Genomic DNA, 24,193 nt, shown 5'->3' on the forward strand with positions numbered 1-24,193 from the left:
TGCTGTAGCCATGTTGGGCGCAGGATATTGGAGAGACAAGGAGGATTAGATAATATCTTTTATTGAACCAACTTTTCCTGGTGAAAGATAAGCTTTCGAGCTTACCCAGAGCTCTTCTTCAGGTATGGGAAAGGTGCTCCTAGGGTTTGGCTACACTTGCAGCTGTACAGCGCTGGGAGTTGCAGCTGTCTTCGTACAGCTGTGTAGGGAAAGCGCTGCAGTGTGGCCACATTCGCAGCATTTGCAGTGGTGTTGGGAGTGGTGCATTATGGGCAGCGCTCTCACAGAGCACCTCTTCCCATTCTGGCACCGTGGGTTGTGGGAAGGGGGCGGAGGGGGCGAGTCATTCTGGTTCCTGTCCCAACGCCCCGTGGTGCATCACTTCACATCCCAGCAATGCCTGTGTTTCCATCCACATTTGGCGCCATCTTTGCATGGTTTCTGTGCAGCGCAATTTTGTGTTCCGTTTCAGTCTATGGGAAATGGAGCCCGAACGGCTGAGGAGTATGCTGATGAATCTCGCCAGCACGTCACGTTTGGCAGTTGAGCTATTGCTTAAGATCCAAAGTGAGAGTGAGGAGTCCGACGATGATAACAAGTCGCATAATGCGTATGACATGAAATTGCTTGTGGCTTTCACAGACATGCTCAGCACCGTGTAATGCCGCTTTTGGGCTCAGGAAACAAGCACTGACTGGTGGGATCACATCGTCATGCAAGTCTGGGATGACGAGCAGTGGCTGCAGAACTTTCGGATGAGAAAAGCCACTTTCATGGGACTGTGTGAGGAGTTCACCCCCATCCTGCGGCGCAAGGACCTGAGATTGAGAGCTGCCCTGCCGATGGAGAAGCGGGTGGCTATTGCAATCTGGAAGCTGGCAACTCCAGACAGCTACCGATCGGTCACGAACCAGTTTGGAGTGGGAAAGTAGACCTTTGGAATCGTGTTGATGCAAGTTTGCAGGGCCATTAATTGCATCCTGCTAAGAAGAACCGTGACTCTGGGGAACGTGCACCGACATTGTGGATGGCTTTGCACAAATGTGGAGGAGAGATAGATGGGACGCATATTCCTATTCTGGCACTACCCCACCTAGCATCCAAGTACTTTAATCAGAAGGGGTATTTCTCTGTGGTTCTCTAGGCACTTGTGGATCACCGTGGGCATTTCACTGACATTAACACAGGCTGGCCCAGAAAGGTGCATGATGCACGCACCTTTCAGAACACTGGCCTCTTCAGGAAGCTGGAGGCTGGGACTTTTTTTCCCAGACCGGAAGATCACATTAGGGGACGTCGAAATGCCCATTGTGATCCTTGGAGACCCTGCTTACCCGTTAATGCCTTGGTTCATGAAACTGTACACAGGGAGCCTTGACAGCAGCAAGGAACGGTTCAACTACAGGCTGAGCTGGTGCTGAATGACTGTGGAGTGTGCTTTTGGCCATTTAAAGGGGCGCTGGTGATCTCTGTAAGGCAAGCTGGACTTGGGGGAAAGCAGCATCCCCGCGGTTATATTCGCGTGCTGTACCCTCCATAATATTTGTGAAGGGAAGGGTGAAAGATTCAATCAGGCATGAACCTCCAAGGTTCAACGCCTGGAAGCTGAATTTGCACAGCCAGAGAGCAGGGCTACTAGAGAGGCCCAGCACAGGGCTGCAAGGGTTAGGGGTGCCTTGAGGGAGGAATTTGAGGCTGAAAACCAACAGTAATGTTTGGTGCCTTGCATGGGAGTGAAGTGCAGTGGTTACAATGTTAGTAGGAATCTGTGTTTCCTAAGCTGATCTGCAGTACCTGTTTCTTTCCTGGGCTAAGGTATCTTTAACTTTCTGCAATAATAAAGACTGTTTTCAAAGCCAAAAATTCATTTATTGAAAACACACAACTTGTTTGGAATCTGAAAGGGCAAGGGGGTGGGGTGGGGAACTGTACAATCCCAGGTTTGCATATGTCCTGTCTGGAGTGCTGTGCAATGACTGCTGCACTTCAGAATGGCTGTACTGCATGGTGAAGGGGGTTGAGTGCAGAGGGTAAGAGTCGTAGTTGTCAGGGCTGGTTGGTGAACGTACAGGTGTTGGAGGCAGCTGGTGGTGGTAAGAACCCGCATGCTGGGGAAGGGGGTGTAGAGCTAACATGGGGGCACAAGGGAAAGAGGTTTTGGGATAAGGGCAACGAGGGGGGGGGTGGCGGTAGTGCTCCAGCTGCATGGCTACAAGCACCTGGAAAGAGTCTGCTTGGTGCTCCAGGATGCTTATCAGCCGCTCCGCGCATTGCTTCCTTTGCACTGCGTTTTCCTTGTGGATCCTGCTTTCCCTCTCCCTCCACTCCTGCGCTTTTTGATTCTCTGTGAGAGATTGCTTCATCACTTCTTGCAGCATGTCTTCTTTGCTTTTTCGCGGCCTCTTCTGGAGGTTTTATAATCTCTCAGCTGGTGATAACATGGACAGCTGAGATCTCAAGGTTGCATCTGTAAAGGCAAAATGCAACACTTAACAGAGGCAGCATTGTTTATACCGGACAGAGTAATTCCCCCGCATTGAAGCAGGGCACATTAACAGTCTTCACAATAGCATAATTTTCCCATCCCAAAGAGAGTGCACATAACCCACGGGAGCCCCAAAATGGTGAGTAAGGGGGACTGATTGGTTCAGGGCTGTACTAGGGTTTATGTGCGTTGGGGAAAGCAAACAGCTGCAGGGGGCACCTACACTGAACACCTGGGAAGCACGGGAGGGTCTTCTACTGCAATGCGGATTCTGCCCTGGCCCCTATGCAGCTTTCCTGTGTGCAGCAATGGTCCCTCCACCCCTTGCAGCACAGTGGCGCGAACGCGGCAGTCTAACTGGAGGGAGGGAGGGGGGACTGAGAACTCCAGCTATCCCACAGTCCCCGCAGTCTCTGAAAAGCATTTGCATTCTTGGCTGAGCTCCCAATGCCTGAAGGGTCAAAAGCATTGTCCCGGGTGGTTTAGGGTATATGTCGTCAATTTACTCCTCTCCCCCCAACCCGTGAAAGAAAAGGGAAAAAAATCGTTTCTCACCTTTTTTCAGTGTCAGCATATGTCTACTGCATGCTGCTGGTAGATGCGGTGCTGCGGCGCTGAACAGAAGCATCCCCTCCCCTTCCTTTCTTGATGACAGACAGTACAAAAGGCTTGGAAACCGTCCTCATCATCCCGTGAGTGCTCCTGGCTTGCCTCGGTGAGGTCGGCCGGGGGTACCTGGGCAAAAATGGGAATGACTCCTGGTCATTCCCTTCTTTAAGCTTCTCCTGGAGAGGCAGGTGGTGCAAAAGGCTTGGTAACCATCCTCATCATAGCAGCGGGAGGCTGCGCTCCTCTCCCCCGCACCCTTTAATGAGTAATGGAGATTCTGTCCTGCCTGGAATCTCACAGCAGCTGGAGGCTGCCTCCTGCTCATTTCATCTCACTAAAAAGTCAGTGTGTTTCTTATTCCTGCATTCTTTATTACTTCATCACACAAATGGAGGGACACTGCCACGGTAGTCCAAGAGGGGTGTGGGAGGAGGGAAGCAACGGGTGGGGTTGTTGCAGGGGCACCCCCTAAAATGGCATGCAGCTCATCATTTCTGCAGGTTATCTGAGGCTCTGACTCAGAGCGGCTGTGCTCTCTGGTTCTCTAGTAGACTTGCTTCATATTCTAGGCAGGACTGACTCTAATTTTAGACAAAACATAAAGAAGGGAATGACCTGGGGAGTCATTCCCATTTTTGTCCATGTGCCCCCGGCCGACCTCAGCAAGGCCAGCCAGGAGCACCCATGACAGCAGCAGTTGGTACAAAAGGACTGGTAACCGTCATCGTCAATTTCAAAATCAGCAGACGGTGCAAAAGGACTGGTAACCATCTCTGCTACCTTGCAAAGGCAAAGAATGCTGCTGTGTAGCACTGCAGTACCGCCTCTGTCAGCGGCATCCAGTACACATACGGTGACAGTGACAAAAGGCAAAACGGGTTCCATGGTTGCCATGCTATGGCATCTTCCAGGGCAATCCAGGGAAAAAGGGCGCAAAATGATTGTCTGCAGTTCCTTTCACAGAGGAAGGGTTGAGTGACGACATTTATCCAGAATCACCCACGACGCTGGTTTTGCCCCATCATGCATTGGGCTCTCAACTCAGAATTCCAATGGGTGGGGGAGACTGCGGGAACTATGGGATAGCTATGGGATAGCTACCCACAGTGCAACGCTCCGGAAATCAACACTAGCCTCGTTACATGGACGCACACCACTGAATTAATGTGCTTAGTGTGGCACTTGACTTTATGCAATCAGTTTTAAAAAATCAGTTTCTGTAAAATCGGAATAATTCCGTAGTGTAGACATACCCTGGGACAAGGACCACAGTGGCTCTCCCAATAAACCTGCACAAGCGCTTTGCCCACGCACCGGATGAGACTTTTGAAGAGATTACCGAGGCCGATTACCATGAAGTGATAGACCACATCAATGCGCTATTCCATATCTAGGCATGCATGCATGCAGCCCTAATCCTCCCTCCTCTGCCTAAAAATTTCCATCCTGAAAATAAAAGCTGCTTACCGGGAACCTGCTCCTCTGGTTGTCCTCCACCAAGGACAGGCTGCTGCAACTGGCTACCTTCCTCCTGGCTTGAGAAGAGCTCCTGGCTGCATGCCTCCAGGGACTCCGGGGTGTCTCCCCCCACCCCAGTACCATCACTCTTGCTTTCCTCCTTCTCCTCCTCCTCCTCCCGTTTTGAAGTGTCCATCGTGGTCCTTGGAGTGGAGGTGGGGTCACCCCCAAGTATTGCGTCCAGCTCTTTGTAGAAATGGCAGGTCGTGGGAGCAGCCCCAGAGCAGCGGTTTCCCTCGCGGGCTTTGCAGTAGGCACTCCACAGCTCCTTCACTTTAACCCTGCACTGCAGCACGTCCCGGTCATGGCCCCTTTCCATCATGGCCCTTGATATCTGCCCATAGGTATCGTAATTCCTACAGCTGGAGCGCAGCTGGGAATGCACAGCTTCCTCCCCCTAAACACTGATGAGGTCCAGCAAATTGCCATTGCTCTATGCTGGGGCTCGTTTGGAACGTGGAGGCATGGTCACCTGGAAAGTTTCACTGATTGCACTCCACACCTGGCTGAGCAAACTGGAAGGGGATTTTTAAAATTCCTGGGGCATTTAAAGGGCGAGTCACCTGAGGCCAGGGCAGTAAAGTTCGAACTGATGAGCAGAGTGACTGAACAGGCATTCTGGGATACCTCCGAATACCTCTGGAGGCCAATAACAGCGCTTTTGGTGGCCACACTGGCGGAGCAGCGCTGCATCAGCAGCGCTATAGTCTTTATTCCTCTCGTCGAGGTGGAGTACAACCAGCCCTGTAGCCAGGGAGATACAGCTCTGTATGTGCCTTGCAAGTGTGGATGGTGAGTGAGTTGCAGCGCTGTAAAGCCACCACCAGCACTGCAACTCTCCAGTGTAGCCAAGCCCCTAGTGTTGCAGGTGAACACAAGGCGGAACAGATTAAGTGCAAGGGTTTGGCTACACTTGCAGCTGTACAGCGCTGGGAGTTAAAGCGGTCTTTGTACAGCTGTGCAGGGAAAGCGCTGCAGTGTGGCCACATTTGCAGCGGTGTTGGGAGTGGTGCATTATGGGCAGTTATCCCAACATTCAAGTGGCTGCAACATGCTTTTCAGAAGAGGGGGGTGGAGTGGAGTGTGACAGGAAGGGGGGGAGACAGAGAGAATGGATTTTTGTGTCAGCTCCCTGCCTTGCAAGTTCCAACCCCTTCCCCCACCCCTCTCTCATTCACTAAATGCAAATAGCCCTCTTTGTTTTTTTCTCACAGACCAGATAAGCAGCTGCTCCGAAATGGACCCCCCCACCCGCACGCCATGCTGCTTCTCTCCTCAAGCAAACATTCCAAAGGGATCCCTCTGCTTGATCAAACAATAGCTGTGTTTGTTTTTTAGATAAGCAGCTCCGGGAGCCCTGAGTTCACAACAAAACAAAGAGTGTTATCTTTACTTAAAAAGCATTATGGGAAGGTTCCGGAGGTCAGTTAAGGCATAGTAAGACTAATCACTGTTTACACTGGCACTCCAGCGCTGCGGCACCAGTGCTGTTCTCTTTATTCCTCTCATCAAGGTGGAGTACAACCAGCGCTGTAGCCAGGGAGCTTCAGTGCTGTATGTGCCTTGCCAGTGTGGACGGGTTGTAAGTTACAGTACTGTAAAGCCACCACCAGCGCTGTAACTCTGAAGTGTAGCCAAGCCCTAAGGAATTAACACACTTGACAAAGAGATCATTCAGGGTGAATTGGGCAGTTAACACCTCTGCAGTCTTAGGACAAAGGAAGGTTGGTGGGTTATAGATTGTTATAGTGAGCCATAAATCTGGTGTCTTTATTGAGTTCATGATTTTTAGCGTCTAGCAAAGTTATGAATTTAAGCTCCCAGTGTCATTCTTTGAAAGTGTTGTGCAGTTTTCTTTGAGGACAAAGACTAAGAAGTTAGACATAGAGTGATTATTTTGTGAACAGCGTTTGCCCATAAGTGATATGGTGTCTTAGGCCACGTCCAGACTAGGGGAGGAAAATAGATCTTAGATACGCAACTTCAGCTACGTGAATAACGTAGCTGAAGTCGAATTTCTAAGATCGAGTTACTCACCCGTCCAGACGGCGCGGGATTGATATCCGCGGCTCTCCGTGTCGATTCCGGAACTCCGTTCGGGTTGATGGAGTTCTGGAATCGATGTAAGCGCGCTTGGGGATCGATACATCGCGTCCAGACTAGACGCGATATATCGATCCCCGAGCAATCGATTTTAACCCACCGATACAGCGGGTTAGTCTGGACGTGGGCTTTGTCTTATCATTTTTCTGTGTGAGTTCATTCAAGAGTACAGTGATTGTCTCACTTCATCCACATAGTTATCAAGGCAGTTAGTGCACTGGATGAGATACACAACGTTATGATAGGCATGTGTAGGACCCATGGATTTTGAAAGCTGTGATGGTGGAGGGTATTGATCATCATAGCAGTGGAGATATGTCTGCAGATTTTGTGTCTCTTGTTCTGACAGACCTGGTGCCACTTTGAATTGGCGTGTCTTGGTCTGTGGGGACCTTGCTTCTGATGATGAACTTGGTGAGGCTGGGGGTTGTGTGAAGGCCAGAAGAGGGAGTATGAGAAGGATTTCTTTCAGAAGTGGTCCCCATCAAGTATGACTTATAATTGTTTACTGATATGTTTGGTATTTTATAGAAAATACTATACTAATCCTTAATACGCCTTTTCTTATGTCATGCATGCCATGCATTCCATTACTTTAACTTCCTGAATAACTTGAACATGTCATTAAACAAATGAATACAATGTAATAGGAGAACAACTTATTTTTGGATCGGAGAGTCAGAATATTAATTATCTGAAGCTTCTGGATAGGAGCCTATATATTACTGTAGCATCTTAACCTAAATTCTTGTCTACTCTTACTGGCAGAGGGAGTACATTCAGTAATGTATTATAAACATGGGTGTTAATAGTGTACACATTTATACTTCAATTGGCAAAGATAAAATAAAGGTAAGAATTATTGCACGTGAAATGTTTAATTTCCAAGGTCTTCACTAAATTGGCTCACATCCTAAGTTCCCTCTAAGCTGCATGGCCACGTAGCACGCTATCAAGGGCCATGCAGGCGGGGAGAGGAGCTCCTACCCCAGCCCAGCCCAGCCCAGTCCCACCCCACCAGAGCTGCCGCAACTGGCGCAAAGTGCTCCTTCCCCCCAGGCCGGCTTTAGGCCGATTCCCCTGAATTGGGCCCTGCGCCTAAGAGGGCCCCGTGCCCACGCCTAATAGGGCCCCACGCCCTAAAGAAGAGCGCCTAACTTAGGCGCCTTTTAAATTTTTACTCACCCGGTGGTGCTCTGGGTCTTCGGGGAGACTTTGAAGCCGGGTCCTTCACTCGCTCTGGGTCTTCAGCAGAATTTTGGCAGCGGGTCCTTCACTCGCTCTGGGTCTTCAGCAGCACTTCGGCGGTGGGTCCTTCACTTGCTCTAGGTCTTTGGCAGCAGGTTCTTCACTCGGTCCAGGTCTTCAGCAGCATTTTGGCGGCGGGTCCTTCAGTGCCACCAAAGACGCAGAACAAGTGAAGGACCTGCTGCCAAAGTGCCGCTGAAGACCCAAAGCGCCGCCGGGTGAATCATCCCTGCTGGGGCTCCGTCGAAACTATTTGAATTGGGCCCTGCACTTCCTAAAGCCATCCCTATGCTCCCCCGGCCAAGCCCAGCCCCACCAGAGCTGCCACAGACAGGAATAGGAGCCTCTCACCTGGACCCAAGCTGCTGCGGTGAGAGGGCTGGGATGAGCCTTCTTTCCCCTTTGAAGCCCTGGGGAAGCCTGCACCCCAAACCCCTCATCTCCAGCCCCACCCCAGAACCCGCACCCCAAGTCAGAGCCTTCAGCCCCCTGCACCTCAACCCTCTTCCCCAGCCCTGAGTTCCCTCCCAGACTCCAAACCCCTCAGCTCCACCCCTGCCATAGATCACTTCCATATTGGCGCACATAACAAAATTCATTCCACACATAGACATAAAAAGTTAGAAGGAATGCTGTCACATCCTAATGCTTCTTAGGTAATGTGGAAAATACTTGTATATTTGTAACTTCCTTGAGGGACAGGTAAAATGTAATTCACAGTAATATATTCACACTGACTGCAGGGAGTTTGAAAATACTAACTCATCCCCATCCTGGATCTGTCAGGTGCTGAGAGGAAATAATGATGAAGAAGCAGTAGCTTTGTTGGCCACAGGATGTGGAAGTACAGCTCCTGGGTCTGTTGTTGCTCCCAGCAATGTGATAACTACAGTGTTCCAGTCTCAGGATACCCCTGGGCGTGGCTTCTCTGCACCTTTCATAAGCAGTAAGTGACATTTAAAGCTAGGAGGCCCCTTTAAGTCAGTACACTTTGGATTAGCTGCAAACATTGTTACCTAGCACTATTTCAAGGCCTTAGTTCAGCAAAGCTCTGAAGCATGCGCCTAAGCATGTCACTAATCCTATTGGAGTCATATGCTTGAAGTTAGGCAGATGCTTAAGAACATCGCTGAATGAGGACCTAAGTGAAGTGGTCAATATAGCTTTAAACAAGCTATTTGGAAGATAAGGTTCTAGGATCCTTGGGGAAGGAACCCCTTTGTATTTCTTTTCTTCCCAGTATTTTTTATTCCTTTGTCTAAGACTAGAACAGTTTGTGTTGCTACCCGTACTAATTTATTCTATGCTCTGCATATGAACTACTCTCAAGAGGGAACTTCTTTCAGCCTCTGCGCCTTCCTTGATTTTATTGTTGCATTTCCCACTGGCTTAAATGGCATTAATTTATCTATCCTTTCCTTTGCCTTTAGAAAAGCATAGTCTTCAGTAGGGTAAAACCAACTGGAAGTGTAGGAGGTATTGTCTTGATAAAAAGAGATTCATTTTCCTGGTGAGCTTCCAAAGCAACCCCTCTATGAACAAGTTTCCTTCCCCTTGAGACAGATTAAATTCAGCAGGAATTTTAAACTGTGTTTGTATCATCTAATAAATGTGTGTTAAAGCGATTATAACACTGAGCCAAAATGTAAAAGAATTGACAATCGTAATAGATTTTTTGTGCTTATAACATCAGAACTGATCTACATCAGGTACATTTTATGGGGTCAGTTATTGCCATACAGTTGACTTAGGGCCAGATCCTGCTCCAATTAGAGTCAGTGGCAAAACTCTGAGCGAAGGCAATGGCCCATATTTTCCCATCTTGTAAATGGGTGTTCATAATTTGGTACCAGTGTATGAATATTCATTTGCAGTGATCATAGGCTGAAAACAGCCCTTCAGTTTTAAGTCTGTTAATTTTCACATGCCTACAGCCAGAAAAGATACACCAGGTTAGGAAGGCTTTTGGAGTTGGAAGAAATTACTGGTACCCACTCCATTAGCACCGGATTGGGACCCAAGGGAGCTGGGCTTTATTGCTAGTGCTGCCTGCAGCCTGCTGGGTGATGCTGGGCAATCACTTTGTTGCTCTGTGCCTCTGTTTCCCCATCTATAAAATAGAGCTAATGATACTGACCTTCTTGGCAAAGCTTTGGGATCTACTGATGAAAACCATTATGTAAGAGCTAGGCTTCTCTCAGGCACTTAGAGTGCTACATCATGTTCCACTCTCCATGCCTCATCAGCTTTGCTGTTCAATGCAGGTTGAGGGGGATGGGGTGGGCAATGATCCTGTCCTCCTTCAGCTATCTTGTAATCCCAGGGGCACTAGGCAGGAATAGTTACTGTGCTTCCCATTGGAACTATTATTACTCCTGTACAGGGACTATTGTAGCATCTGGCCATCTCCCCAGCACCCAAAAGGGGGAAAAGATCTTTACAGCTGCTCCTCGCCCAGCTCGTACTGGGGCAAGGCACAGTCTTACCCTGTGCACCTTGATTCTGTCATTGTTAAAATAAAAACTAAACATTATGTTGCTACATAGACTCACTATGGTTATTCTTATTTGCAGGATGTGGAGTAAATTTCACCGGCCCTTCAGGTCGCATTGTCTCCCCTAACTACCCCAGCCAGTATGACAACAACTTAAATTGCAATTATATCATAGATGGGGGACCTCAGTCATTTGTCATCCTACGGTTTGAGACTTTCCAGTTGGAATGTAAGTGCTTGATTTTTAAATATCTCCAGTATGTTATACAGACTGTCAAGCTATTCAGAGAAGGGCATAATGAGTCTCCCATATGGAAAATAATTATTTAAATTCAGGACCCCATTTTGCAAACTATTTACTGACAAACTTGATTTGTTTGAAGGTTTGGTGCAGTTCAGAAAAAATGTCCAAAATAGTAGAAGCTTATCTGAAGCTGGAAATCTGGTAAGAATTAGTGGTTAGAATATGAAAATGACAATCAGGAATTTGGGGTTTTGTTCCTAGTTTTGCCACTGACTGTGACACCTTGGCCAAGTCACGACACTTAATTGTTCTGTGCCTCAATTTCCCACATCTGCAAAATGGATACAATTATACTTATTGTGCAAGGCTACAGTCACAGCTAATTCATGTTTGTAAAATGTTTTGTGATCTTCAGGTGAAAGGCACTATGAAAGTTGAAAGTGGTGCTATTATTTATTAATTAGCAATACTGTCTCTTCAGAATTTAGCCAGGTAAGAAATACTTGGCCCTACTGAATTCAATGGCAAAACTCCCATTGACTCCCAGGATTTCAGCCCAGAAGTCTTGTCACGGTACAGTAGAATCCTGATTGAGCCACGCCATTTGCGCAGAGATCATACTTTGAGATGACCTGTGATTTTGATCATTGGGAGTCATTTGAACAAGGAGATATGCAAGCAAGCTGTTATATAGGGTGGTCTGGATAATCGCTTTCTACTGTACTTCTGTTTTTGGCTGAAACCATGAAGTTAGGAGGTGAACAATTTTTGCTTTTTAAAAATGTTTTGGAATTATTTTGGAACTCAAAAACAATTGTGCTCTTTTTAAAATTTGAATTTGGGGCAAAGATTTGGTTCAGCTGTGGTCTTTGTCTAAAGTAGTTTGCTCATGTCCAATTCAAATATAACCTAATACTTTGTGAATTAGGGGAAGAGCTCATCAAAATAGAAGCAAACAAACATTTAAATGATTACTTGTAGTAAAAACAAATCTTGGTCCTTCTGAAAAAAATTGAAACATTAAAACCAAATGCTGCCCATTTCCACATCTTTGATTATATTCGTTTTTTCCCCTCCAGTGAATATTCAGCTTTAGCATTTGCTTAAATTATAATTTGTCTTTAAGGGTATTGGAACATTTAGATCAAATTAAAATATATATTCAATTTGAGAGGTTTTCTCTATAAAAAGGCATTCAGAAAATATACTTGCAATCAATATTGATTAAAAACTTGAGGTAAAGAGTTAAGGAATATAGACCTTGTGATAAACTATATATGTCATAAATATTTACTTGGGTCACTTTACTGCAGGTCTGATTTGCTTTGTTGTTATCTTTATCAGTGTACACAAATACAAAATCCTTAGTCATCTGAAGGCAAGAAATTAGGATACGAGCAAGAGAACATCTGGTGGTAAAAGAGGAAGTTTGTCAACCACCAGAAGCTGCCTATAAATTTGTTTTCACAGTGATCTTAACAATAAAATGCAATTTTGATCACCTTCTAATAACAGAGTGAAATTGCCGGTGTTTAAATTTAAAATGAAAGAAGAATTGTAGCCCCTGATTTTGCAGTCTCTTCAGCACATGCTTACATTTATGCACAAGTGGTCCCACTGAACAATGGGACTGCTCACGTGTAAAATGAATCATGTGCCTAAGGGTTTGCAGGATCAGGTCCTTAGTTCTCTTTTACAGATGCAGGTTAAATTCAGTTCTGGCATAAGCATTCCAAATTATATTGGAGTCAATGGAGTATAGCTGAATTTGGCCCATGAAACCCATTTTACACACACAGTTCAGATGTTCCTGATTGAGTACTTAAAGTTTAGATAGATTTTAATAATTGTAACTTACTAGCTATTTCACCATTGGAAACAAAACTTGTTTTAACATAGTGAAATATTTTATTGGAGAACTGAATCTAAGGAGGCAGTTTTCAAACTAGTGCCTGTAAAGCACGCATTTCATTTACTTTAATCTATCGAAATCTCTCTTTTTGGAGAACCATAGAGTAGGAGGCAATAGGGTAGAGTGGAATAATACACATGTCCTGCCAGCAAATAAAATCTTTTCATTAGATAAAATCATAGATTTCTATGGCAGAAGTAGTGTGTTTTCAGATATTGCATAGGAGATGAAGCGATAGTACTGACTACAAGGGATCCCTTGGTAGGAGAATTTCCAAATGAACAACTCAGGCCATAGCAATGAAACAATTTTTAGTGTTCAGACTTGGCATCTGAATAAGTTTCCTGTAAAGAATGTTTTCCATGTTCCTTCAGCCTGTCATCGTAAGCAATAAAGCAATCAAAGAAAGGGGAAGGACACCCAAATGGGATTGCATTGGATGGAAATGTGCGTCAATTTCACGATCAAAATGTGATAGCACTAACCAGTATTTCTTTTTGGTAGCTAGGAATCTGTGCTATTCTCCACTCACTCTCTTCATCCTAAAGTACATCTGTGTGATACAGTAAATCTGGTTACAGAGCCTCATTTTTACTCTAGTCTGATTAGTGAAATTGCACTGTCTACTGCTAGCTTCTTTTATTCGTATTTCCCTTTGCTATTTTATTTAATGTCAAGCACAAAGTGTTTTTTGTGCATTTGTTTGCTTGGTGCCAGTGGCACATGGATACAATATTCTATAGAATATGCATATTCTCTCTACTCTTTTCCTGCATCTGGGCTTGTAGGTCTGGGCTACTTTAAATGATAGACAATAGGTAAGAATCCTTCTCAATAAACAATGGAATTATTTAAAGGTAGTTACTCAGATCCAACCTTTTGCTTGCAATCCTTATACAAATAGAACCTCCTTTTAAGAATATCCTTAATGGTAGCATTTGATAGCATAGTATTAGAGTGCTGAAACATGTTAATTCTCTCCAGGTATCAGGCAGGCTTCCAGGGAATTCTGAGTGCCATGAATACTTTGTCGAAATCATATAAAATAAGTGGGAGAAAGTTCCTACAACATTTAATCTAATTTTGTTAGACTATGTGGATCTCTTTCTAGGCAAAGTAACACACTGTCTCATCATGTCATTCCAAACAATTATTTATTGGCTTGTTTCTTGTTGTTTTTTTTAATCTTAAGTGCTGAAGTTATAATTTTGCAATATGTAAAAAAGATTGCTGGTCCATTTTGGAATCTTCCACATCTGCTTTCTCAATTATTACAAGGCACTTCAGAAAATAGATACATTTTGCAATAGCTTATTTTGAAAGAAGAGATCTTTAAAAGACTATTGTAATTATTCACTTTTGAAATAGCCCCTCTGCTATTTGGTTTGAGTTGGCTAGTTTATAAGTAATGAAGGAGTAGAATTCTGTTTTATAATAATAGCAACAACAATGCATAGGAGCCCTAATTATGGATCAGAACCCCATTGTGCTAGGTGCTGTACAAACACAGAACACAAAGAAGTTCCCTGCCTCAGAGAACTTACAGTCTAAGTATAGGACAAGAGACATATATGGACAGACCAACGAGGAGTGCCAGGAAACAATACTGGTCAGCACAATAGGCTGGGGTCTCAGCAGAGGAGAGTTTTTTAAAGAGGATATGATTTAGTTTTGTACATATTTATAAGAAGCTCCTTCCAAGCATGAAGAGCATCATGGGGGAAAGCCTACAGGTGCTTGTTTGAACAATTAATAATTGGACAATGGAGGCTGGCATCATGGCTCAGTCAGAGGCAGGAGCCAATGAGCGATGATAGGCAGGGTGGGAATAGGCAGTGAAAAAGACAAGTAGCTTATGTTTGATGTAATGGAGAAGAGGGAGTTGGTGGACAGATGCAAAGAGAGGGGGGTGACATCCTCAAAGCAATGAGTTTAGCTGCCAGGGCCAGCTTTAAAACTTGCTAGGGCCCAGAGCTGAAGCTGAAACCCAAGGGCTTCAGCCCAGCCTGGTGGGGCTTGGAATTTGGCCTTACCTCTCCACCTGGAGTGGCAGGGCTCAGGCCCCGGCCCTATTCCAGCCTGGGTCATGTAGTAATTTTTGTTATCAGAAGGGGGTTATGGTGCAATGAAGTTTGAGAACTGCTGGTAGGAAGATGATTGTTATGGCAGCATTCTGAATGGATAGGAGGGGGCAAGAGTGTATTTTTTCAGGCCAGAGATAAGGATGTTGCAGGAAATGAGACACGAGATGATGAGAGCCTGGATAAATTTTAGGTGTGTGGATGGATAGGAAAAGCTGTATCTTAAAGACCTTATGCAGAAAGAATCAGCAGGATTTATATGTAGTGTAGATATGAGCACCTAGGGAGAGGTTTGAGTCAAGGATGATGTCTGGGTCACAGGGCTGAGTAACTGGCAGGATGGTGGTGTTGTGTTGTCTACCATGATCAAGAAAGAGGAGGAGGGGGAAGAGGTTGGTGGAAGGAGAGATTAAGAACGCTGTTTTAGCCATGTTGAGCTTGATCTGGTGGCTAGACGTCCACTAGGAGATGTCAGAGAAAGAGGCTAAGATTTTCCTTTGGACAGGAGACAGGTCTGGAACAGAGGCTGATTTGTAAATCATCCACATACCAGTAGTTGAATTTGTGGTTGTGGATGAGATTAGGCAGAGGTAAGGTACAGAGGGAGAAGAGAAGTAGACCTAAGACAGAGCCCTATCAATCCTCCATGGACATCTGGAGGGTGATGAGGAGGATCCTCTGAAGGACACACTGAAGAAGCAATTAGAGAAGTAGGAGGTGAATCAGAGGAAGGAAGAGTCACAGAAACCAAGGGAGGACAACATTTCAAGAAGAGGAGCATGGTCAGCTGTGTCAAAGGTGTCCAGCAGGTCAAGGAGGATAAGGATTTGAGCTTTGGCTAGGAAGAGGTCTCAAAGACTTTGGCAAAAAGTTTCAGTGAAGGATACTGGACAGAACCCAGATAGGGTAGGGGCTAGGCTGGAACTGGAGGCTGTGAACTCCAGGCAGCATGTCTGTAATAGGGTTGCTCCCTCCACGGTGCCCCTCCTAGTTAGAGGTGGTTCTGCAGGAGCCCTGCCTCAGTTTCCCTCTTCTCAAACCTCCGTAGTCCAAAGACCTCCAGGGTTGGTGGGAAGGTTCGGGTAGGCTTCCTTGCTCTGGCTGCCACTGTCTGAACCAGAGGACCTCCTCCTGGGGTTGGGTCACAAATAATTCCCTCTAAGGGGGTCAGGAGTCCACTGCCCTCCTTTCAGATCTGGGGTAGAGCATAAGGAGTTTCTCCTTCCTGAGATCAAGAGTTGACTGGCCCACCTTCTAGGGCTAGGTTGCAATTCCTGCCAGCTGCAAGCCTTAGCCTGCTTCTCTCTAGCTGGCCCCTGTTTCCCACTCAGCCCTGTTAACCTGGAGAGATCAGCAGGCAGACTTCCTCCTCCTGCTAGCACCTCCCTGTTATGAGAGACAGAAGGCAGCATTTATACTGCCCTCCTTCCCAGGGTTCATTATGGTTGGCTGGGAGAGAGAGGAGTCCTGCCTCATCTTGCACTACAGGGATGCTGGTTTCAGCCCCTTAAAGAGACAGTGGTCTGGGTTTCTCCCTAGCCACTAATTCCTGGGACTGTTTCCTCTATTCCCACACTGGCTTCAGCCATTTCTCACGCCTTTGGTTCCACCATTACTGGAATGGCGTCTTCTGACTCCCTGGATTAAAGGGCCAGCATTCAGTGAGCTTGAAGACAAAAAGGAGACAGGAGATGGGGCAGTAGTTGGAGAGGCAGGTGGGGTCACAGTGGGTTTTTTAAAATGGAAGAGACTAAAGCATGTTTATATTGGGAGGGGGAAAAGCCAGAGGAGAGTGAGAGGTTAAGGAGGAGAGTATGGAAGAGGATGAGTACCCATGAGGGCGATCAAGAGAACCAGTGCTGCTAACAATGCTCAGTAATGAAGTGCCTTCTGATGCTGGCTCTGGCTAGTGTACATTCGAGACTAGATTCCTGAGCCTTGTACCTGTGCTCATAGGCCACCAAACTTACTCTTTCCACCATTGCATCTGAAATCGGCACACAGTCCATCATAATTATGTTGCAACAGGTCTTATTGCATGAAACTCATTTTCCCTGGAATTTTTTTCATTTCAGCCTTCCCTTTTAAAAAATCACCTTAGAACTATTCTTCTCCCCAAAGTGTTTGTAGATTGACCATTGAATTGCCTTCTCACTGAGTCTTCCCTTTTTTAAAAACATTGCCCCTTACCCTCATTTGTTTTTAAGAGCATGTTATTGCATTTATGTGCAGTTTGTTTTATTCTATTTTACAGCATCCCAGCTGTCTGGGTGGGGTATAGGGGGTCAGTTTGTTTGTTTTTAATTAGTTAACATAAGTACAAGCTGCCTGCTTCTTCTACATTTGTTTTTAATGTCTATAAAGTAGAACAGCTCAAACACGGGAGAGTGATTCATAATGGATATAGGAGACCAGTGCTCACTTCTGAATCCAGTAGAGCAAGGTCTTGAACTGTGGTCCCCCTGACCACCCAGGTGAATAGCCTAGCCACAAGGCCATCAGCAACTCTGGGATGTGGGTCTCATTTTCTCCTGTTCCATTATATAAAGAATTTAATAGTCAATGGGTCAGAGAGACTGATTCTATTGTCTAGTGGTAATTGAGCTTGTAAATTTACTCTAATTGTGAGCTCAGTTTTAAAAAAATACATAAACATTTATAAGGTGATACAATAACCTATAAAAACAAATTTTGATGGAAAAATAGGTCAAGCGGTTTTCAATAATGAATGTTATAAACAGGTGCAAGAAAACAAAAGAGACTAAATTAGTCCAAACAAAACGGCCAAATTGATACAATTCAACAATTATGTTGAAATCATGCTTGGTAAAAACAAAAAAAGTAAAACCAGAAATTAATGCAGCAGATGTTAGGAAATAAACTATTCCATCCATCACTCCCTTTCTGGGTCCATAAAGAAAAAAATTGTGGGAGAATATGGAAGAACTGACAGACTACTGGCCTGAGCTTCACCACCATGGCTGCCTTCCAGACTTTCTGCATCCTAAGCCTAAGGGATGTCTTGACCAGACCAGGCCAGAGAGAGGGACCCAACTGCCATCACCGCCCCTATCAGTTCCAGTTGAATCCCAAAAATCACCTGAGAGGAAACAGGATTGGACTTGAACAATAGCAGCAGCAACGACTCTAGCCCATCTCAACTAACTTTTCTTTTTCTCCAAAGAGACAGTTATTCCCATCTTTGACGCTATCTAAGAGATTGACAGATAAGGGGATTTTCCTTCTAAAATCTCTCAATAGCTAAAGAGAGAGGGACACAGAAAATATCACCTCTGCTGGCTTCCACTAAATTACAAACTCCAGCTGGCATAAAATGGGATCGGACTTTAACAACAAAAGTAAAATCTTAAGTACTTTCTCTTTTACCCAAAAGGACAGTTATTACCATCTTTAATACCATTGAAGAGACTATCAACAAGGGTTCCCTCCATCCCATCTAAAACTCTTTCCAGCTAAAGGGAAAGGGGAAAAAAGACATTAAAATTAACGCCTTAACACTTTACATTTCAGATGCTTTAACTGTTGTCCCTTCTTTTCTGTATCTTTAATAAAAAAGTTAAAAGGATTTTTAATAGTGTGCTTGCCATAGTACTAAGTAGGCTGAGGTCTCTGTATACCAAGCCTTGAACCTTATTTATCGCTGTTTAATAGCAGCTAGTGACTGGGTTACTGACCCATTTTCCCCTCATCTGACTTAATACCACCCCATTCACTTGGGATATGGGACACTCAGATTTGAGTCTCTGCTCTAATAAACATTTTATTATTTATACCATGTGAAACAGCTCCAACAGGAGAAGTTTGTGAGAGACTCGCTCCAGAACAGACTGGTGCTTAGGGCTAGGGTTGCCAACTTTCTAATCATACAAAACTGAACACTCTTGCCCTGCTCCCTGCCCCGCCCCTTCTCTGAGGCCCTGCCCCCACTCACTCCACCCTCTCCTCCCTCCGTTACTCGCTCTCTCCCACCCTCACTCACTTTCACCAGGCTGAGGCAGAGGCTTGGGGTGTGGGAGGGGGTGATGGCTCGGGCTGGAGGTGCAGGCTCTGGGTGGGGCCAGGGATGAGAGGTTCGGAGTGTGGGAGGGGGCTCAGGGCTGAGGTGGGGAGTTGAGGTGCAGGACGGGGTGTGGGCTCCAGGAGGGAGTTTGGGAGGGGGTTCCGATCTGGGGTGGGGGGTTGGTGTGTGGCAGGGAGGTCGGGGTGCAGGCTCCAGCTGGGCAGCGCTTACCTCAGGCAGCTCCTGGAAGCAGACAGCATGTCTGGCACCTAGGTGGAGGGGCCGGAGGGCTCTGCATGCTGCCCATGCCTGCAGGTGCACCCTGTTGGCCAAGGTTCCCTGCGCCTAGAAGTCGGCTATGCTGACCACTTCCCAGAGCCACACGGAGCCAGGGCAGGTAGGATCCTGCCTTAGCTCCACTGTGTTGTCTAGGGGATTTTTGCTCTGGGGGAGGGGGGTTTCTAGCCCCTTCTTCAGGGAATTGCCCCTTTCCTCTATCTTGTGCTTTCTCCCTCTGCCAACCTTCCCTCCTGGGAAGAGGCCCTAATCCACTACCACAGGATAAGGCAGGCCCTTTACTACCCTAACTTTTTGCCACTTAAACCTGCCCTGAACCTCAAGGGCACCTGGGCAATAGGGTATTGCCTCCAATCCCTGTGGGCACATTCTATATCCGTCTTCGCACCAGGAATCCACCAGTGCACCAGCTTCTTTTGTACCAGAGAGCAGACTGAAGCTGAGTCCACCAGGCCTCACTGCGGTTTCCTCCCCATCATCACTGGAATGGTGGACAGCCTCTGCCCCTTTCCCTGCCCTCCAGCATTTGCCCAGCCACAAAACTCCACCCACCCACAATCCATGTGTGGGCAGTCCCGTTTCTCGTGTCCTCGTCATCCACATTGCCAGCAGACCACTGGTCGGGATCATGGGGGAACCCCTCGGTTGTCCTCCCATTTGTTTTCCAGGTCCTTCCCAGGAGGGGTTTCTCTGGGCCTTCTCCTGTTCTCCATGTCCCTGATCGGCCATCCCTCGTTCCTGGGGAAGTCTGCCTCCGTGTACTCCTCTGTATGTTTTTACAGCTGCCTTGACCATATTCAGTTGGTGCCTCCTCCCCTAAACCTTTATGTTCTCGGGGAGGCCCTGTAAGAATTATTCTAGGATGAGCACATCCATGATCTCCCGCACTGTTTGGGTATCTGGCCTCAGCCACCAGGTGGCCTAGTCCACTAACTTTCAGGCAAATGCCGAGCAACACCCCATCCACCTCACTGCCCAGAACTTCTGGCAGTACTTCTACACTGACAGCCCCACCCGATCCAGATTGGCTGCCTTCACTACTTGATAATTCCTGGCCTGCTCTTCACTTAGGACCATGTATGTCACTGGGCTTCACCAGCTAAGTAGGGAGCCAGTCGCAGGACCCAGGTTGCCCTGTCCCATCCAGCCCCAGCAGCTACCCACTCAAACGTGCCTAGGAAGGCATCAGGGTCATCTGTTGGGCCCATTTTACATAGTCCTAGGCCTGGCGCCCGAACGCCATCAGCTCCCATAGGACTGACTGCTTTCTGCAGGGAACTGCTAGTGGATGCTGGCCTGCTTCTGAATGAAGTCCTGCAGGCTCTTCTGCTGTTCTGCCTGCTAGGTGAGAAAGGCCTGTCTATCCAGCTGGTGGGCTTGCTGAAAACTTTGCATTGCCTTCTGCATCTCCTCCTGCTGCTTGACCAGCCATTGCAGGGTCTTCTCCATCTCCGGGCTGCCAAACACATGCTGCTGACACAGGAGATCCTGAACAAGCTCCCACGTGTAGCAGAATGAGGTAGGGCCCCTTTGGCTTCTGCCAGGTTCACAAAGTCACGCCAAGACCCTGGGTTTAGTAACCACTTGTCCACTTTATTCTCAGGCTTGTTCCCATCACCGTTTCACCATGTATCAGTAACCCTTCACCATCAGGAGGAAGGGGAGCACTACAAACCTGCTTCCATTCCCTGCCTTTTCCCTTTCCTCCTGCTCTCTTCTGGCTTCCTTTCCCTCAGGCTTTTATGTCGCCCCAGAGTAATTAGGTAGCAGCTGTCTCCACCTCCCCAGTTAGGGCCAGGTTAGCTCCAGCTCACTCTAATTTGTTCCCCCTAACAAGGAGCAGGCGTGACAGAGGGCTGAATCGGCAATCCTGTGCCCAGTACCCTGTCACAAGAAGTTAATCCCATTGTGTACACTCTGGAAACTTGGGATGTTTAAATTTACTGCAACTGATTTGTGCCTCCTTGAGAAGTTGCTTATCCTCTTGGTGCCTCAATTTCCTCATATGTTAAAAATTATACTTATTTCACAGGGAGTTAAGGAGTTATATGCAGTAAGCCACCATGTGAAGTGCTTTGAGATCGTTGGGTGGAAAGTGTACATTTATTATTATTATAGTACTCCTTGAAGTGTATGTATATGTAATACTCAATAAGTTCCATTGAATGTATGCTGCTAACACTTCTGCATTTCACATCCTTTGCAGCCCAGACACTCTCCACTGGAACTTGTGCTTATGATGGAGTGAAAATTTTCAGAGGTACCAGGATAACTCCCTACCCGGTCACCACAATGTGTGGTACTGAAATCCCGAGGCCTGTCAGTTCCTTTGGGCCTATGCTCCTCAACTTCTACACTAACTCTCATATAGTAGGCCTTGGATTCCTGGCAACATACAGAATAATCCGTGAGTAACCACAGCAATCCGCTTTGGTGGGTAAAAGTAGTCAGATTTGAGTGAGTGAATGTCAGCAGAGTTCATACTCTCCATATTCTCTGCAAAGAAGTTTTTTAGGAGTAGGGTCTGGGAGCAGCATGTTTTATCATGTACTGTGACCTGACTATCTCATCTCTCAGGGCTGATCTACACCACGGGGGAAAATCGATCTCAGATACGCAACTTCAGCTACGTGAATAACATAGCTGAAGTCGAAGTATCTAAGATCGAATTACTCACCGTCCTCACGACACGGGATCGATGTCCGCGGCTCCCCCTGTCGATTCCGCAACTCCGTTGGGGTTGGTGGAGTTCTGGAATGGATATAAGCGCGTTCGGGGATCGATATATCGAGTCTAGATGAGACGCAATATATCGATCCCCGAGCAATCGATTGCTACCCGCCGATACGGCGGGTAGTGAAGACGTAGCCTCAGGCACTCTGCTCTCCCCCTTTGCAGGAATTATCTACATAAGGGGCTCTGAATGGGGCCAGCTCAGAATCTGAGATCACATGAGTGTTCTAAAGCCATCTACTCCACAAAAGAAAATAGGTGCTCAGTTGCACTTTGAAGTTTTATTTAAAATGATACTCCAAAGATGTGTCACTAGTTAATTTACCTGAAGAAAAATTGTTGTTACATGCGGGAGGATGGCAAAAAAAGAACACTCTGAGCCTGATTCTGAAATTATACCAAGACCCTTTTACACCACACTGGCAGTGTAATGGAGTCCTAATGTGGGTTCAGTTATATTTATACCCACTTCTGGAGACAGCCTAAAGGGGCTGTAGTGTCAGTGAGAATCAGGCTCTAAACACGTTTTTCCTTTCAGTGTACATACTCCACAAATACATATCATGATTCACATCAGACCTCAATCTCTTTTAAAGAGGAAGTGGATATTAAGAAAGAGAAATGAATATAGGAAGTTCTCCCTACTGCACCAATATAGTAAATCCTAACTGATTCTATTTTCAAGATAAATCGAACTATCGTTTGGTTTTTGAAAAACGATTTCATTTGCACCAGCAAAGCACATGTAAGAGCATGCTGTTAACAGCTGTGAAATTTCCCTCATTATCTTCCTCTCTGAACAAGAGCCACAACAAAATGTATAAAGTCAAGTAGTTTTGTTTAAAATGAATTGCCCCAGTAGCCACAGGCTAGACAGAATGGCACTGAAGGATGATAGTGTGCATTTGCTCATGAAAAGACCTTCATAGCCACAGCCAACTTGATTGAGTTATGTAACTTGTGACTTCTGACATTTGAGAAGTATAACTATGGCCTTATTAGCTTGTTGCTCTGTACAACGCAGATTCCAGCAATTAACATTCCTCTTCCTTCTAGTTGTATTGTTTGCTGAAAGAAAAATGAGAAGGCTTTCCTCTGCTTGCCTAGCATGAATGCTGCTTTTTAATCCACTTAGCTCTTGTCTCTTATTTGTCAAAGTTCCAGTGTTCAGCCCCCCTACCTGAGCTGTGAATGTGGAACGAGGAGCTGTGCATTCAACAGCCTTCATGGGCTTGGCTTTGTGAAGATGGTGGCTGTCTGGGGCAATGGCTAGTCCTTTAGACCTTGAAAAACTGTGTGTGGGTTTGGGTTATTTGTCGGCAGGGCACAGGGAAGCCAGGGCCATGTTAAGATTATAAAATAAAGAGCTTGAGTAGGCAGTGAGGGTTTCAGCTGGTTTTGCACAGGATTTGTTCCCTCAAGCACTGATGATAGGAACAAATATCAGGCCACATCCTGACCTTAGCGGCATCTGTGGTGTGAAATTCACAGGAGCACCTTCATCCCACTGTTGCAGATGCTTAAATTGACCCTCTTCTGAAGCAGCTTGGTTGCATGTACAGAACCACCCAGTCATAGTCCCTCCCCAACAGCACAGTCTGTGACTCCACCCACTGCCAGATAGGGAGCCAATGTCAGAGGTAGTACAGAATTAATGCAATGCCTTCCAGATGTCTCAGCAGAAGGGAGAGGGCAGATTCCTCCGAACTGACTGATAGCTGGGAAGACACTGGATGAAATGTGTAGCTTAGGGATTTCCTTCCTACCCCCAGCTAGCTGAAGAATACCAAGGGGAGAGGAGGTAAAGGAAACAGCCTCATAGTGACTCTTATGATTCTTCCCCTCCGCACCCTTCTAGAGCTGAGTGGGATTCACTACTCCAGAACAATCCCTCAGCTCCAGCAGGAAGAAGATAGTGAAGGTATGAATAGGGGCCAGGGCTATCTAAGAGGAGATGGAATGAAATCCTGGCCCCTTTTAAGTTAATGGTAAAACTCCCACGGAGTTCAAAGGAACAAAGAATACACCCATTTCCCAAATTCTCTAGCCACCAAGTAGCAACACAAAGGCTACTGCAAAGCAGGTACAGACCCATTGCTGAAGATGCACCTGGTTCACAGCCAGTTTCTATAGGTTCATGGTGCTTATCCCTTCCTTCCTTCATGTCTTATAAGACAGGGTCAGGATTTTGCCTGTGTGTTATTGAACAAGCATGGTATCAGTGGGGGGAAATGTAGCAGACAAATATAACTGTGTCACTAAGATACTGCTAAAATCATAAGAGTTCATTTTACATTTCAGGGTGGTTTAAACTTCCACAATCAACTCTGCTTAGCATGGCGAGGATCTTGTCTTGCCTGTATCTGGATAGTAACATTATCCTACTTACTTCACGATACTCTCACATTTGGCATCTGGTTTATATTCAGATATTAACTGATCTCTGCT

General features: G+C 46.2%; 1 protein-coding gene across 1 annotated transcript in view; it reads left to right on the forward strand.

Annotated features, from left to right (window-relative positions):
* Positions 1–24,193, forward strand: part of CUBN (cubilin) — a 225,433-nt gene that overhangs the window by 177,586 nt on the left and 23,654 nt on the right. The window contains exons 55-57 of the mRNA XM_050937633.1: positions 8,750–8,909; positions 10,537–10,686; positions 21,219–21,419. Of these exons, the coding sequence (XP_050793590.1) occupies positions 8,750–8,909; positions 10,537–10,686; positions 21,219–21,419 (511 nt within the window). The remainder of the gene's footprint in view (positions 1–8,749; positions 8,910–10,536; positions 10,687–21,218; positions 21,420–24,193) is intronic.

The sequence above is a fragment of the Gopherus flavomarginatus genome, chromosome 2 (genome assembly GCF_025201925.1).
Source record: "Gopherus flavomarginatus isolate rGopFla2 chromosome 2, rGopFla2.mat.asm, whole genome shotgun sequence".
NCBI lineage: Eukaryota > Metazoa > Chordata > Testudines > Testudinidae > Gopherus > Gopherus flavomarginatus.